The 18,587-nt window shown below is 40.1% G+C and overlaps 1 protein-coding gene and 1 long non-coding RNA gene across 3 annotated transcripts in view; one reads left to right on the plus strand and one right to left on the minus strand.

The window, feature by feature from the left end:
- Positions 1-18,587, plus strand: part of LOC147018414 (membrane metallo-endopeptidase-like 1) — a 108,789-nt gene that overhangs the window by 52,232 nt on the left and 37,970 nt on the right. Inside the window, exons 11-13 of the mRNA XM_085898033.1 lie at positions 10,648-10,784; positions 10,880-10,973; positions 16,659-16,787. Coding sequence (XP_085754159.1) covers positions 10,648-10,784; positions 10,880-10,973; positions 16,659-16,787 — 360 coding nt within the window. The remainder of the gene's footprint in view (positions 1-10,647; positions 10,785-10,879; positions 10,974-16,658; positions 16,788-18,587) is intronic.
- LOC147018415 (uncharacterized) lies at positions 7,066-9,434 on the minus strand. Of its 2 annotated transcripts, XR_015062375.1 has the most exons (4): positions 8,958-9,434; positions 8,706-8,864; positions 8,333-8,390; positions 7,066-8,049 (listed from the first exon to the last, which is right to left on the minus strand). It is a non-coding gene; the product is annotated as an uncharacterized LOC147018415 (long non-coding RNA). The 2 variants fall into 2 exon arrangements; XR_015062374.1 differs by having other exon boundaries at positions 8,706-9,434.

Consider the following 18,587-nt stretch of genomic DNA (forward strand, 5'->3'; position numbering starts at 1 on the left):
TAAATTCGGTGTTAATTCACTGTGATTTGATTGATGGTGCTTATAATGATGGAAAAAAAACAAATACAATATTTTCATTCAGCGCATACTCAACCCCAATTGGTTATAAATTCAATATGGAACCTAAAAATTTGGTTTATCTCCCTGTGTCAGGAAAAACCATACACAGAGTAAATTTTAGGATAACCGACGAAGATAATCGTATGATTTCTTTTAATGGAGAAGTTATATCCATCAGAATTCACCTACGTGAAGTTTTCCAATAAATAAATACGATGGTTATTGTGAGGAAACACGAGTTGGGAAAATATAAAATAATTACAGGGGATGGGATGTTCCTTTCCCGTACTACAAGGGTGAAGGTATGTATCTTGGTAGAGGATACTATAAACCTAAGAGACAAAGGGGTGTTGGACATCAATTTAGAGGAGATGGGATAATTGATACTCTAATGGGTATTGGTTCAACTATTCTTAAACATAAAGATCTAATTGGTTCAACTGCTTCTGCTGTGGGAAATGTAGCAGGTGCTGTAAAGAGCATAAAAGATGCCCAGAAGGAATCTCATAAATTACAAGCAATAAAAGAAATTAAGAAAGGCAAAACTCAGTTGTCCCCCCAAGAACGACAGAAAATAATTCAAATACTTGGATCAGGGTTTCAAAAGTTTTAACATCTTTTTTTCCTAAATAAATACAAGTATGGAAGCAATTGATAGTATCTATGATTTGGATGATACTATTATTATCTCAAACTCCACTAAAAAAGAAGATTACTTCAAGGTAATCATCACAAGATCATCAATGATCTCTCGGACTCTCTGGAAAATCCTCTATTTCTCTTTGCCGATGACTCCACCCTCTGCCGTACCATCTGTCATCCCTCAGACCGGCAAGCAGCAGCTTCTTCGCTCACTGCAGATCTGGATAAAATCACAAACTGGTCCAACACGTGGAACATGTCTTTCAATCCACACAAATCTCACACTCTCACTATGTCTCTTCGAAAGGACCGTTTACAAAACCCCCCCATCCACTTTCTCAACAATCCACTGGAAGAAGTCTTTTCTTTCAAGCTTCTGGGTCTCACTATCTGCCATGACCTTTCCTGGGAAAGTCACATTTCCAACCTTGCCTCAAAAGCCAGTCGCCGACTGGGAATCCTCCGTCGTGCAAAGTCCTTCCTCGGCCCTCTTGAGCTCCTGACTACTTACAAAGCTTTTGTCCGTAGCCTGATGGAGTACTGCTCTCCCCTCTGGGCTGGTGCTCCTGCCTCCCACCTTTCTCGACTTCACGCTGTCGAAACCAGGGCTTTTAAGATCATTGGCATCTCCCGCAATGAAGCTGAGTCTTTGGGCCTCTCACTCAATCACCGCAGGTTGGTCGGTGGTCTTTCTGTCTTCTACCGACTCCTCTCCAGCCTTGCCCCCCCTGCTCTCTCTGCGATTTGTCCCAACCACATTTCCACAGGGCGCTCAAGGTCCGCCAACAACCCCCTTCTGGTAAAACTACCAAAATCACGAATCACTGCTCATCTTCACTCTTTCATTCCTCTTTTTTCCCGCCTTTGGAATAAACTTCCTCACTCTATTCTTTCCCATTCTTCCCTCCAGGCTTTCAAAACAGCTGTTTACCACCACCTCTTATCTTCCCCCATCCAAATCCTCGATCTTTTCTACCCCCGATAATCCACCCATGCCCACTTCCTTCAATTCTCCTGCTTTCCTTCCTGAAAGTCCCTGTAATGTCCATCTTCTCCTCGTCATGTTCCCCGTCCCATCCCCATCCCTCTCCCTTCCACAGTTCACCTGTGTCTGTTCCCCAATGTTTTGTCCCTTCCACTCCCACCCCTCTTGTCTCATGCCTCCTTGCTGTGAGTTGTGTGTTAGCTCTCATACGAGCCTTGACCAAGGTATACAAAAAAAAAAAAAAAAAAAAAAAAAAAAAAAAAAAAAAAAAAAGGTAAATGCAATAACTGGAACAGACTGGAATACGAATGGTACAAAAAGTTTTGAAATAAATAATCAACAAACCTATTTGAATCTCTCCGAAAGTTTCTTGTTGTGTAAATTTAAATTCACTAAAGCTGGGAATAACACAAACGCTACACTTGTAAATGATTTCTTCTGGAAAATGTTTGATAGTGTGCGTTTGTATATTGGAACACAAGAAGTTGAAGCGGTTGATTATGTCTCTGCTGTATCTGAAATGATGAAATTTACACTCTATACATTCAGTGATAGAATGGGAAAGGGGTCTGTCGAAGGTTTTATTCCTGATATGTCAACGGGAACAAACACAGACCCTGGATATACTCAAAGGAAAGGAGCGTATAATGATGATACAAAAGCAGAAAATAGTTTTACTGTGGCAGTTCCTCTTAAAGGTATATTTGGATTTTGTGATCATGATAAAGTTCTATATGGTCTTGAAATTAGATTTCAACTACAAAGGAATGATAATGAAAATCGATTGCTTTTTGGTGTTGGTAGTGCTTTTGGTGAACAGAATAAATTTGTAATTGAGGAAATGAGTTGGTATATCAGTGAATATACTCCTAATCTTAAAACAGAAGAGATGTTGAATAGAAGACTTAACTCAAAGAAACCAGTCAGTGTATCATACCTCAAAAGAAGATGTCAACACGTTAAACTCAACCAAACTACTTACACGTGGAATTTGGGTGTTCTGGAAGGAAAGCCACGATATCTGTGGATCATTTTTAAAAAGCCAGATGGTGATACTGTGACTGATAAGAATAATGCATTGAGTGATAATGCTAAGGTGAAACAACTTCGCGTTTCTCTAGATGGAACATTTTATCCACGAGATAGATTGGAAATTAATTGGGAAAAAAATGATTTTGCTGAAGCATACAAGTCTTACCAAAAGGTGTGTGAAAGTAATGGAAATAAAGAACCTATTTTGGATATGACAGCATTTAAAAGTTTGTATACAATCTATGCGTTTGATCTGAGCACTCAAAAGGAAACTATAAAGTCTAATCGAGTGGATACTTCCCTATACATTGAAAGAGGAGAGAGTGAAGAAGTTGATACATATTGTTTGCTTTTGGAAGAAACAGAATTACAGATTAATACAGCTAATGGTGTGATGATTAGTCTCACATAATTTTTTTTAAATAAATGAGTGGCAAAGTACCAACTGGGGTATATGTTAATCAAATCAATCTTCATAAACTATCATCTTGTGTTCAAAATCAAAAGCCTTGTACGATTAACGTTAATACAATTCAGAGAAAAGGAGCAGTAAGAATTTATGTTTTGCTCACAAGAGAACAGGTTAAAATCTTGAATGACACTGGCTCACTTAAAATTAAAATGACAAAACCAATGTTGAAAAAATATTCAATAAGAGAGACGAGTGGAGGATTTCTCCCATTTCTAATTCCTTTATTTTCTGGTTTAAGTGCGGTTGGAGCATTGACGGGTGGTATTTCAACAGCGGTGAAAACTGCCAACGAAAGGAAGGCTCAACTCCAGGCTCAAAAAGAATTGGAAAGACATAACAAAGAGTTGGAGAAACAAATTAGTGGAAGTGGTGTAATTGTAGATTTTGATGAAAAACTTGAAGGTCTGCCTGATAAAGCGAGATTGTTAGTTGGAGATATGCTTTCTTCTATAGCACAAGCAGGTGTAAAATTAACGAAAAGAGGTAATGGATTATATCTTTCTTATAAATAAATGAGCATTGATGAGTGGTTTAAAGAATTTGGAAAGAATACAACATCAAATTTACAACTTGTCAAATATTGTAAGAAATTAAAAATTCATCATGTGGTTATTTGTATGAGAGATGAATTAACAAATGTGCCGAAACATACAAAGAATATTATTATGAACTTAGAAGATAATAATGGGAACGGTTCTCATTGGGTTTGTATTTTTAATAGTCAAGACAAATATTATTTTGATAGTTTTGGTCTTCCACCACCTGTTGAAGTCATAAAATTCTTACAGAATGGTGTTTATCAAACATTTCAAGTCCAAGAATTAAATTCCAAGTGTTGTGGTCAATTATGTCTATATGTGTTATTTCAACTCAACAAAAATAAAAAAAATTTATGATATTATTTTTAATCTAATATAAATGACTTATGTTGGTTAAGATGGTTCTATCTTTGGTGTATCTCAAGAACTGGATATTGATTTATCAAATTATTACACAAAGGCACAGGCTGAACGACATAAATATAATATAACCAAAAATATTAACATGAAAAATGCTTATAAATTAAAAAATTATCCAAGCCCGACTGACGCGAATGACTTGGTGAGATTAAGCGATTTATCACAATATATATCTTTAAATAAAACAGCCGTGTATTCCAAAGATACAGAAGTGTTGATATTATCTCCAGGACATACAGAATTCACAGTTCGAATTAAAATAATTTTTTATAAAGAAGGGCGTATCGATTGTATGAGAATAGAACAATGAGGTATGATATGAATGATTTAGGGTATAATTGGTCATTTAAAATTAACCTCGAAGACCTGGAACAATTAAATCAGTCTCGTAAGGAAGAATATTATCCACTTGGTATTGAGAATGAGTTTTGTTGGGCCACGATTAGTAAACAACAAATAAAAGAATTTAATAAGGGTAAATATAATAATGGTTTTGCCCTTGTTTATATCATGAAAACAGAAAAAACAGGATTATATATAATAAGTAAGGAAATACAAAATGATTTAACTATGGGAAGATGGGGAGGTGTTTCATGCCACAATATTATTCTAACATATATTTCTAATACATAAATGACAGCAAGAAGGCTTCAAGAAAATTATCATTTCTGTGTCCAAGCATACCTTCAAGAAAAGCGTATTCGGTATTTTAATAAATATGTTCTACAACATAAGAATGAGGTATTTTCAATAAAAGATTGGCATTATGCTGATGTTGATAAACCGACAACTTTAGATTTAATTAGAATGTTAAATAATGAAAAAATTATAAAGTTAAGAAAAGGTAAGGCTCTTTTAGAAATTCAAAAGAAATTTTATTGGTTTCCTGTTGTAAAAAAAATTATTTTGGATACAGGAATAACAAGAAATCTTGATGAATATATGTATGATATTCTATGGGGTGTAAGTGATTCAAGGATAATAAGGGATGAGGAAGGAGTTGAAGAAGAGACGGAAGAGAAGGAAAAGGAGAAGAGAGAGAAGGAGGAGAGGGAGAAGAAAGAGAAGGAGGAGAGGGAGAAGAAAGAGAAGGAGGAGAGGGAGAAGAAAGAGAAGGAGGAGAGGGAGGAGAGGGAGAAGAGGGAGAAGAGAGAGAAGGAGAGGGAGGAGAGAGAGAAGGAGAGGGAGAAGGAGAGGGAGGAAAGAGCGAGACAAAATAAATATCAAAATATGGAAACCAGTGAGATTAAAAAAAGATTGGTGGTATTACAGAAAATAACTCAACCCACCGAGGAGGAAAACAAAGAATTGACAAGTCTATTTGCAATACTTTCGACAAGAATATTGACATCGACAAGATATTCATTTTAATTCAAGTTTTTCATTTTTTTTCTTAAATAAATGGAGGAGAGAGTGAAGGCATTTCTAAGGATTCTTTATGTTTTAAAAATTAAGATTCAAATGTGCATGTTGGAAACTAAAAAGGTTTTTGCACTCTGCAGGAATTTTTCTCATAAATAAATGAGTTATTGTCTCAAATGTAAAAAGAAAACTAATACTAAAAATATTTCATATATTAAAAGTAAAAATAGCAGGGTTATACAAAAAGGTATATGTTCGGTGTGTGGTTCAAAAAAAAATCAATTTATCTCCAAACACAAACGAGGAGGAGATATACAAAAGTTTTTATCAGGAAGTAAATTTACAACTACTGGAATACCAGGGGAATTACATATTCCAGGGTATTCTTTCTGTGGTCCAGGCACAAACTTGGATAAAAGATTAGATGAGGCAGACAATCCTAAATCATGGAGTAAACCCATCAATAGAGTTGATGAAGTGTGCATGAGACACGATATTGATTATGGGAATACCACAACGTTGGAAGAAAAGCATGAAGCCAATAGAGAAATGTTGTATAATTTGTCTCTGATACAAAATCCAACCTTGAGAGAAAAAGTTGATCGGTTCATTGTGAAGAAGATGATCAGTGCTAAATTGAAACTTGGACTTGGAAATTCAAAAAACTTATAGGCTCTAATGATGTCATTAAGACTGAAGAGCAATTAGCTGATGAATTACATAAACCAATATTCACAAAGTTTCAGAGAAGGAAAGTTTATTCCAAGGAAGTAGATTATATCTGGTCTGCTGATTTGATTGAACTCAATAATGATAAGGGGTACAAGTATGCTTTAACCGTTATTGATTTGAGGAGTAGATACGCATGGGTTGTACCATTATAAAACAAAACAGGTAATACTCTTATGTTAGCCTTTCAACAGATATTTAATAAAAGTAAGAGAAAACCTAAAAAATTGTGGACTGATGAGGGTAGAGAGTTTTATAACAAGACATTTATGAATTTTCTAAAAAATAACAGTATTACATTATACAGTACCTTTAATGAAGGGAAGGCAGTTGTTGTTGAACATTTTAATCGTACCTTAAAAGAGAGATTATATAAAAAATTCACACAACTCGGTTCACAACAATGGTCATCTTTTATTCAGGATATTGTGGATAAGTATAATGACACGGTTCACACGTCAACAAATATGAAACCATCAGAAACATTTACAAAATTAAAATATGAAAAAGAGATTAATGTCAGAAAACCTAAGTTCAAAGTTGGTGATATCGTAAGAATATATAGGTGGAAATCTCATTTTGAAAAGGGTTATATTAAACGATGGACGAACGAACTTTTTAAAATTGTTGATGTAATAGATACGGTTCCTTGGACTTATAAGATATATGATTTGGAAGGGGAAGAGATTATAGGTTCATTTTATTCACAGGAATTACAAAAGACAAAGATAAATTGAAATTTTTTGACTCCGCCCCTTTTTGACTCCGCCCACACAAAACCCACCCACATAAACCCCACCCCACACAAGCTCCACACAAACACACCCCACACAAACCCCACACAAACCTCACCACACACAAACCCCCCACAAGCTCCACACAAAAACTCCACCCCACACAAGCTCCACACACACAAACCCCACACAAGCTCCACCCATATTCATCATATTCACATAATTAGTGATTAGTTAATTAATTCCCCACACACAACATGTTTATTTAATTAAAAAATTATCCACCCATCCACACAAGCTCCACTCATCCACCCATCCACCCATCTCTCCACCCATCCATTTATCCACACAAACCTCATCCACATAAGCCTCATCCACATAAACCCTGCCCACACAAGCCCCACCCACATAAACCCTGCCCACATAAACCTGCCCACATAAACCCCTCCCACACAAGCTCCACCCACATAAACCCTGCCCACACAAACCCCACCGAAGCCCACCCACATAAACCCCACCGAAGCCCCGCCCACACAAGCCCCACCCACATAAACGCCCTCCCACAAGCCCCGCCCACACACGCCCCGCCCACACAAGCCCCCACCGAAGCCCCGCCCACATAAACCCCACCCACACAAGCCCCGCCCACACACGCCCCGCTCACACAAGCCCCGCCCACACACGCCCCGCCCACACAAGCCCCGCCCACATAAACCCCACCCACACAAGCCCCACCTCCCTCATCCCCCCTGTGTGCCCCCACCTTTGACCCACCACCTCCCTCATCCCACCCCCACCCTTCCCCACACACACACATGGGGAGGGGAGGGGTGGGATGAGGGGGTGATGGGTCGTTGGGGGAGCGCACCTACCCCCCCCCCGACCCCCGACCCCCTCCCTCCCTCTCCTTCATGTCTTGATTCTCTTTTTGAAATTCAAAATCAAGTAATTGTAAACAAAACAAATATAATTAATCAAAATTGAAAATATTAAATATTCATTTGCGAGAATGTATAATCTTTCCCAGCAATCTTCTTCAGATGTCTTGTGATGTCGAAACTCAGACACCATATTCTGTTTTGAAACAAAAAGTGGATAATAATTAGGTTTTATAAAGATAATTACATGGTAATATGAGTAAGCCTGTTGTTGGTTCTAAGTTCAAGCCTCGTTGACCACTGAATTAACACACCAGGAGGCCGACTCAGCCTGTCATCCTTCCAAGGCCAATAAAATGAATTCCAGTGTACTGACAAAACCGCGTCCAAACTAATGATGCAACCAACATAAGGCGACATTCCAAAGAGAGAGTGATATTAATAAACAAATAACTAAATAATAATTCAGAAACATTTACCTCCAGAAAATCATGTGTTGTACCAGATTGCTTCAACAGCTTATGTTGTGTGATCGAGCTGAAAAAAAAAATAATGAGTCAAGGGTATAGATGGAGAGACAGACAGAGAGAGGTAGGTAGAAAGACAGACAGAGAGAGATACAAAGAGACAGACAGGGAGAGATAGAGAGAGACAAACAGACAGGGAAAGAGACACACACACACACACACACACACACACACACACACACACACGCACGCACGCACGCACGCACGCACGCACGCACACACACACACACACACACACACACACACACACACACACACACGCACGCACGCACGCACGCACGCACGCACACACACACACACACACACACACACACACGTGTCTCACCATTGGTTTAATTCATTCGAGATCAGAGGCCGTGATAAGACTTCGTACCAGTCATTATAAATGTTTTTCAATTCTCTTCTAAAATCATTGACCTCTTCAATAAGAGCATTCATTTGATGCACCTCATTGTGATATGTAAACTCCACTTCTTCCAAGGACCTGCCAGGAAAAAATATATATTTTTGCATTATCACGATTTAATTTATAATCAATTGCTTCATTGTTCAAAGAGGAAACCATACACAAACTTACCAACTTTGTAGTGAGCTGTTATCTTCATCGGAAGAGAGTGAGTCCATGTCTCAGTTTTTTTACCATTGGTACAAGATGGCAAAAAGATCAGAGGCCGTGATAAGACGTCGTGTCAGTCATTAAAAATGTTTTTCAATTCTCTTCTAAGATGATTGACCTCTTCAATAAGAGCATCAATTTCATGCACCTCGTCGTGATATGTAAACTGCTCTTCTTCCAAGGACCTGCCAAGAAAAAAAAATATCAGAATTATCACGATTTAATTTATAATCAATTGCTTCATCGTTCAAAGAGGAACCTATACACAGGCTTACCAACTTTGTGTTGAGCTGTTTTGTTCGTGGAAGAAAGATCGCTCATGTCTCAGTTGTAAAAATGAAAATCCCGTCTGGCAGAAACTTTGTCTGGCGAATCACTTATAAAGCAACGATGAGGAGATTGCTTAATCATTGGGTGTGGCCACAGGAAATGACGCTTCGGGCGAGACAGCTTGGAAAATAACTGGGTGATATATTCTCAAATTGTATGAATCATTTTTAAAACATACTTAAAATACCCTAAAATGGTTTTGATTAAACTTATGTTTAAAAGCCTGTTCGTGTTCTGAGATAAAATAGAAACACGAGGCCTTGTCTCACAGAATAGTTCCTATTTTTTCACAGCATGACTGTCCAAAAACACTTCCTCATTTTCACAGCACGACCGTGTCAAAAAAAAGACACTTCCTCATTTTCATGGCACGAACTGAAAACATTTGAAACAAAACTTTTTTTATGGCGTGGTTTATGCACAAAAATGATTTGCAACTCGGGCGGTGGCCAGATGAGATCATTAAGAGAAGTTTATCATTTCGTAATGGCACAAAAGGGGTATCTTAAAAAATATAAAGATTCAAATGTTTTGTTTTTCAATATTTTAGATGGGGATTATTGTGCAAAGAAAATTATACTATTGAAGGAATTTGAGAATGAACAAATCTTTATAGGTTCAATGAATGAGCTAAACAATATGCATCGGTAATTTGATAAAGAGTGTCCCGAGGCTTAGATGTTTCAGATATTTCTTTAGAATCACCTTTAACAAATCTTTATCTTATTGCATGGGTTATTTGAAAAAAAGTGTCCCCAGGTTAAAAGGGGAGACAAATAAATATACCTTGGGATAAAAAGGGGGTTTATTTTTGGGGATAAAAAATATGAATCGCTGAAAATCCCCCATTCATTTACATGAGGAAAAGTGAGCCAGAACCAGTATATTCACCCTACTGGCCTGGTTAGTACTAGGATGAGAAGCCTCCAAAGTCCTGTAAGTTGAATGACCTAAGGATAGTACAGTTGCTAGCGTGCTCGCCTCTGAAACATATGATCGTGGATTCGTTTCTGGATACAGACCAGACATGATAGGTACAAATGCCTTCCTTCCATTGTGTTGAGTTTCCTTGTATATCCTTGTACGATAATGTAAGACCAATAATTGCTGTATACAACACTGCTATTGCACTATTTTATCAACAAGATGATTCAAAATAATTTTAGAGAATTTAACATACTTCGAAAAGAGTTCTACACTCTCAAAAGAAACATTTCAACAAAAGAGCCAATGCTTTGATTTTGATAGCTCACCTTTCCAAAGAAAGGCAAACATTTATTTCTCTTTATTATTTCCCTGTACCTTCTTTGTGGTCCCATAGGGATTTGACTGGCAGATCTTTTTGACAACTATTATGTACAAAGTGAATGTTACGATATCAAAGAATGAAAGCATTTTGGTGTATGCTCCAGAATACCTCAAAAGGTTACCTGCTATACTCAACAAATACTCAGCCAGGTATGTCTGCTATGGTTCATACATTCCACCTGGGTATCTGCTCTTATTGCAGCTCTGATTGAACTGATGTCCTGTTTTTCCTTTCGCCATTGAAGGACCTTACAGAATTACATTGTCTGGCATTTCCTGATGGAGAGCGCAGGATGGTTAAGTTCGAGGTTCAAGGATGTCGAGTTCAACTTTCGGCAGGTGACCATGCTTGATTGTTTATTGACACTAATGAATATCAGTGTGTGTCAGCGTGTCAGTCAGTTTATATGTGTGTCTCCTCCATAACTCCAAAACCATGAAACCTAGTGGCCTGAAACATTGCTTGCCTACTCAGGGAACACCAGGGTAGTGCATGAATGAAAATTGGGTGTTTGGGTTCATTTAAGCACCCCTTTTGAAGATAATTAACGGCGTTATTTAATTACCCTTTATCATGGCTCATCCTTGGTCACCTTGCTGTCCTTCGCTAGTGTCTTAATTCGCCATTTATTTTCACTTTCCTCACTCATATCATCGAATGCCTGATCATCATACCTACGAATCACTGGATACATTGAAATGCATATCTATAAAAGGCTGGAGACGGCCATGTTTGTGGCTTTATTTCATTTCCACACATGCCATGACCTGTAGAATCTGTTGATCTCCGCCAAATTTCAAAATTTTAAGTTCTTTATCGGCTTCAGCAAGAGTTCTGACTGCTAAAAAAAAAGTATTAATTTGTCCAATTCGGACATTGCCTGACATTCCACCATCTTCGGGTATGTGGTGTTTAGATGACTGATCAGCAATCACTAATCGCTTGTCAACACATCCCTTCCTTATCATCCGTTTTAGTGGAGTGCTTGCTTAAGTGCTTAAGTCACTTGGCGAGCGCTCTCCAACATTCGCACTGTCACTGAATATATTGATCGACTTGAACAAAGTTCAGGGCCCACTCGCCTGCATTTGGCCCTATGGTGCCTCAGGCAGTGCGTCGGGTGGTGGCTGGCTTGCTGAAAATTTTATTTTTCACCACATTTCCCCTTTTTGTATGATTTTCTTTCATTATATGACCATCACTTCAGCATAGATAGATTATTAGATAGATAAAGAAAAATTAAACATTCGTTTTTACCACTCAGCCCAATTAGGCTAAGGGGTATTGTCGTCACAGGCGTTGTCCTGACGTCCGTCCGTCCGGGCGTCTGTCAAATTTTGGTTTCCGTCAATTTCAAGGAGAACACCTTGTCCGATTAAATCCATTTTTGCAGGATATGTTGGGGTTGAGAAGAGGAAGGTTCCTTTCGAAAATGGGCACGCTGCGATTTTCAATGTGGCCTCCATGGCAGCCATCTTGAAATTGGTTTCCGTCGATTTCGAGAACGCCTTGTTCGATTAAATCCATTTTTGCAGGGTGTGTTGGGGTTGAGTAGAGGAAGGTTCCTTTCGAAAATGGGCATGCTGCGATTTTCATTGTGGCCTCCATGGCAGCCATCTTGAAATTGGTTTCCGTCGATTTCGAGGAGAACGCCTTGTCCGATTAAATCCATTTTTGCAGTGTGTGTTGGGGCTGGGTAGAGGAACTTTCCTTTCGATAATGAGCGCAATTTGATTCTCGGCTAGGCCACCAGGGGGCCAAAACTGAAAACCTAGAAATGGCTATTTCTCCTGAACGAATGGCTGGATCATCGCCAATTTTTTATCACAGGTATATCTGATTAGGATACATGATATATAACCCGGGTTTTTGATTTGACCTACTTTTCAAGGTCACAGAGGTCACAGTTCATACTTCGGTGTTCGGGCGTCCGTCAACTTTTGGTTTCCATCAATTTCGAGGAGAACACCTTGTCCGATTAAATCCATTTTTGCAGGGTATGTTGGGGTTGAGTGGAGGAAGGTTCCTTTCGAAAATGGGTGCGCTGCGATTTTCAATGTGGCCTCCATGGCAGCCATCTTTAAATTGGTTTCCGTCGATTTTGAGGAGAACGCCTTGTTATGTGATATAATAGGGGTGTTCAGAGGAAGGTTCCTTTCGATATTCAGCGCAATCCGATATCCAATATGGCGGCTAGAGCAGCCATCTTGAAATTGGTTTCCAGGCAATAACTTGAGAACAGCTTCACACATTGATTTTATTCTGGCGAGGTATAATGGGGTTTAGTAGAGGAAGGTTCCTTTTCAAAATGGGCATGCTGCGATTTTCACTGTGGCTGCCACGGCAGCCATCTTGAAATTGGTTTCCGTCAATTTTGAGGAGAACGCCTTGTCCGATTAAATCCATTTTTGCTGGGTGTGTTGGAGTTGAGTAGAGGAAGGTTCCTTTCGAAAATGGGCGTGCTGCGATTTTCAATGTAGCCTCCATGGCAGCCATCTTGAAATTGATTTCCGTCGATTTTGAGGAGAACGCCTTGTCCGATTAAATCCATTTTTGCTGGGTCTGTTGGGGTTGATTAGAGGAAGGTTCATTTCAAAAATGGGCGCTCTGCGATTTTCAATATGGCCACCATCTTGAAATTGGTTTGCGTCACGGGGTTGAGGGGTTACGCCCGCTTTGCGGTGCTATTTTTAAATGTTTCTTTCACCGTTTTGTTGGAGTGCTTTCTTGGGTGGTTAAGCCACTTGGCAGGTGCTCTTCAAGCTACAATGGCAATACTGCAATGTAGTTCTATGTTGGGACTTCTCAGGAGTTCGGAAGGCAAAATAAATTAGATGATTACGATGAGTAAAAAATGTTTTCAGGTGTTACAAAACAATGAATCACCACATCACGGCACGATAAATGGTCAAAGCTGTCTCACCTGGGTTCAAATCCCAACCCAGATAAAAATTGCCAACCCGGGGCTTCACAGGTGGGTTGATTCATAAATGTATGTGCCGTCTCTTGAATGAACGTTAAACTGGACGTCAGATCTGCCGGAATCTTCACACTCTCCTCTCCCCCTCCTCTCTCTTGCCCCTCCCCTTTTTGCCCTCCCCTTTTTTCCCTCCCCTCTCAGCCCCCTCCCCTCTCTCCCCTCTCCTATCTCCCCTCTCCTCTCTCCTCTCTCCTATCTCCCCTCTCCTCTCTCCCCTCTCCTTCTCTCACCCTTCTCCCACCCCTCTTCCTCTCTCTTCCACACTCTCCCTCTCTCTCCCATCCCTCTCCCCTTCATTCCAACCCCTTCCCCCTGCTCCCCGCCTCTACCGCTCTGTCAAGGGACTGTTAAGGACTGACAGATTCGTTTTCATTTTAAAACTGCTTCCCCATAGTGTAGTATGTACGAATCAGACTCGGAGTGAGTCGACCGGAGGGGTGCAAAGTTCGCTGCATGTGTGAGCATGCATGCTTGTAGGCAGGCCTTTGCCAGGTAGACAGCATGGTTTTTAAATGCTCTGCCTGGTTTTATATAGAATCCCGCAGTTAAAAATAAAATATTGCCGTTTGGGTGCATTTTATCGCCCTTCCCTTCCCCTCTCTCATGCTGCCTCCCCCAGTCGCCCTGCCTTCCCTTCCCCTCCCCTCACACCACCTTCCCTTCCCCTCCCCTCACACCACCTTCCCTTTCCCTCATGCTGCCTTCCATTCCCATCATGCTGCCTTCCCTACCCCTCCCCTCATTCTTCACTCCTCCCAAACCCCCTCCCCTCTCCACCCCACCATGGACATCTCCCAGCAGTCTCTGCATGCTGTATTAACATGCTGTTTTAACATACCCCATTTTGTTCAATCCTATACTGCTCTCCCACCCCCCTTCTCCACAAGTCCCACTACCAAACGCAAGTCGAGCACCCTTCCCCTCACGCTTACCTCCTCTCAACCCCCTCCCCTTCCCACTTCTCCCCCATCCCCTCTCCCAATCCTCCTTGCTCCCTCCCTTCGCAGAATGTATAGCGATGTTTGGTGAGGCGTCACTCTACCAACCCTTTCATCCTCACTCTTACCTGTTTCCTCACTCCCTCCTACCTCCCCTGCCCCTCTTTGCTCCCCCTTCCCTCTACCTCCACCCACCCTCCCCTCTCCCTGCACTCTCTCCCTCCCTCATCTACCTCCCTCATCTCCCTCCCTCCTCTCTCTCCCCCTCCCTCCCCTCTCTCCATTCTCCCTCCTCTCTCTTCTCTCCTCCTCCCCTCCTTCCTCCCCTCCCTCCTCTCCCTCCTCTATCCCTCCTCTCCCCCTTCCCTCCCTCTTTCTCCCCCCTCCCCACAACCTAATATCTAATATTCCCATCAGCAAAGTGATGGATTGTATTTGCTTGTCTGGAAATAAAGAAAAGCACATTTTTCTCTCAACCCAAGATGGTACAATAAATCTGCTGAGAAGCTTGAAAGCAAAACTGGGGGAACCTCTTGGTTGGAACTGCCCAACGCATTTTCCATCTTTTATGACTGTTTTTGATACCAGAAGTTTTTGGCTGTATAAGTCATTCAGATGAATTTGGATAATAGCAAAAATAAATGAATAATAAATAAATAAAGTATTTGATAATAACTTTTTTGCAATACGCAACTTTCAAAATGACGTATGAATATGTGACTTTCGAAATGCCATATTAATGCTAAACGAGGTTTTTTTCGTATGCGTTGTGTGAGTGTTTCAGTGACTCAGTTTGGCTCACCAGGCACTTATAACCCGGCGTTGCTGGCGTGAAATCTGTACTTCAAATTCCCACATGTTCCCCAAGCCTTGGGGATACCAAGGTGTTCACGAATAATTATTAGGTCACGTGGTTTGGCAGCCATTATTGGATTCAACGAAAATCTTTAAAAAATATATTTCGCTTGAACCGCTTCATCAATCGATGTGAAACTGCACAATTATGATCTAATCGCCATGGGGAATATATATTTTTGAATTTCAACCTGATCAGGCACATGGTCTGGCTATCAGAATTATTTAATATTTTGAATCTGGGTTCAGGGATTTAAATCAAACTTGAAACAATAATGGATAATGATGTAATAATGTGGGTGGAGGAATATCTGGTGATGTTGAGGAGTGCCCTTCTGGTTTATATTAGTCTTTCAGAATCTTTTGATTTATTTATACAGATGATACCACGTTCTGCTTATTCCTTTCACTCTACACATGTAAATCCACATTGTTCCTGCAGTTAAGTGCATGGTTTGTGCACTTCATTGATCGGAAATATTTTGAAACATTAATAAAAAAAAGTTACTGACCCACTGACTCTGATTCTCCAGATTCATGTTACTGGAAATCAATCTGTTTTTAACTTGGCCTCATCAAAATTTGACAAAAATTCTTTCTTTTACAGAGAGAGTATACAGTATTCCAACCTTTGGCCAAAATAATATACGGAGTCCTCTCCGATGCTCGGTAAAGATTCTATCATGGTGTTTGCAAGTTGAGATCAAATGGTGGTGTTCTGCATCATAAGAAAATTGTATATAACAAGCTGCAGTGGGGAATGCCATTGTATTTCATAATGAGGGTGAAGCCCAATATCTAAAGGACAATGAAAATGAGAACCAGTGCATCTCAGCTATCCCACAGGAGTGTATGAGGAATGGAGAGAGATGGGAAGTGACATGTGGGGTAGGTGATGGAAGGGAGGAGGGTGTATCAAAGATTTTGACAATTTGCATAAATTTGCATAAATTAGGGGTGATAACTTCAATAAATTTGCATAAAATTAGGGTTGGCATGGAAACTAGATAAATGCAGGATCACTGCTCACCTCTGCTCATTTGTTCCTCTGTTTTTCCTGCCTGTGGAACCAACTTCCACATTCTTTTCAATCTCATTCTTTCCTCCAGGTCTTCAAGACAGCTGTTCACCACCATCTCAGATCGTCCCTAATCTAAAACCATCATCTTTTCTACCCTCATTAACTTTGTTAAGACTTTGTTAAGAAAGGGTGATCAAAATTTGGTACTTTTTCTCCAACTTTCACATAGGCGCTTGATGGAACGACCGTGGAAGATGCTCGATGGCGCAAATGTGTACGATACGTCAACCAGTATCTGAACAAGGCTGTGGGCTCACAATACGTGCGTGAGGCCTTTGCTGGAGACAGCAAGCAAATGGTACGTTTATCTCCAGACATAGCATTATTCCTGCTTATCTTAAAAGGCAATTCCAGCATGGAAAATAACCCTATCCAATTTACATTATTTTTTGGAAAGGCAAGATGTAGATAAATATACTTGGACTTTAAATTTTATTTTCAAACACACTTAAATCTGAGTTAAAACATTTTGAAATGTGCTCCAGGAGAGTAGACCCACAGATTTTCTAACACATTCCCACTGTAGGATGACATTTCCTTTCTTCCCTTACACATGCTTTGGGGGGCAGTAAAGAGGAATGGCTTGCAGCAAATAGGAATATCAACCTGAACTGAGATTCACACAAATAAATGATTGAATGATTGAGAAGATCAGTTCTTGCACAAATATCTTTCTAAATTAACCAATGCATGTAAGAATACAGCATGCCATTTAATAAGATACATAGTTTTGGAACTCCAGTGCAGATGTCAGAGAGACATGGCTGAAATGATTAACATGGAACAGAAATTGAATGTTAAAATTATCAGCCTTCATTCAAAAATAATGTGAGCTGGCAGGATGGCTGGGAGGTATGCACACTCACCTCTAAACGGTCTAGCCTGGGTTTGAATCCCGTCCCAGCTATAAACTGTCATCTCGGTGTTTCACAGGCAGGGTGATTCATCAATGTCTGTGCCATCTCTCAGATGGACGTCAAACTGGGCGTCCTGTCTGTCAGCATTAGTTGGTGGACGTTAGTGATTCCATGGTGTTCTTCACAAAGTATAGGCGAGTTATTGCTGGCACCCTGGCCAAAATTCCAAAATCCTGCTCCAATTACTGAGTCGAGCATCAGGCCAGCTGGTTCATGAAACACTTGAGCCAAACACGCCTCCTCCACCCCCTAACCCCCCCCTTCTCAAACAACCTGTGTCTGTGTGCCAGTCCAATGGAAAAATGCAGTAACATCCACAATATTTTCTTCTGCAGGAACATTATTTTTATCGTTATCTTCCTTCCAACAAGAAGATAGGTCAGAGCTATGACAGCCTACAACACTCTGAAATCACTCTTGTGGAAAATGAGGGATATGTTAGAAAAGTAAAAATGAAGATCAGCATTGCAATAGTTACACCGATTTTAACATATGGATCATCCACCTAACCCTTACAAAAACAGAGAAGGAAAAGCTAAGTTCCAAAGTATTCACCACTCTCTTTGTATCAAGAACTGACTGTTATGAGCAACTGTTGAGTCCTTCCTGCTTTATGGAAATGAAAGCATGGACCCTCACTGCAACCCACAAGAAGGGACGAGATGGATGCTATACTCGACTTCGTCGTTCAGCTTTCAATGTCCATTGGTCTGAACATGGGACAGATAAAGAGCTCTGTGGTTCTCTTCCAAGGCTGTTCGTTAAAATTGGAAAAAGACGTCTCAGGATTGCTGGACACTGTTACAGACACAAAAACGAACCTGTGTCCAATCTTATACTCTCACCACCTAAACATTTAAGGCTGAAGTAAGACAGACCAGCTCTCAACTAAATCAACATGTATAAGAAGGACATGGGCTTGGAGACAGAGGAACTGCACACACAGCAATGCTTGATCGAGAGGATTGGAAGACGAGGATCAATGTCATCTGAGTTTGGCCTATGAGCCGATAGGTATTATATTTTCGCATGTTCGATTCATGGAGTTGATATTTATGTCAAACACTTAATAATGAGATCCAAGATGAGCTAATTACACAATAATGTGAGAACTTGTCAAATAGGCAAAAGTTTGGGAAAATCACACCATTTGGATGTGATGCCATTTGGCCCAACATTCC

The sequence above is a fragment of the Eptatretus burgeri genome, chromosome 10 (genome assembly GCF_056783735.1).
Source record: "Eptatretus burgeri isolate ZD-2024b chromosome 10, Ebu_testis_v1, whole genome shotgun sequence".
NCBI lineage: Eukaryota > Metazoa > Chordata > Myxini > Myxiniformes > Myxinidae > Eptatretus > Eptatretus burgeri.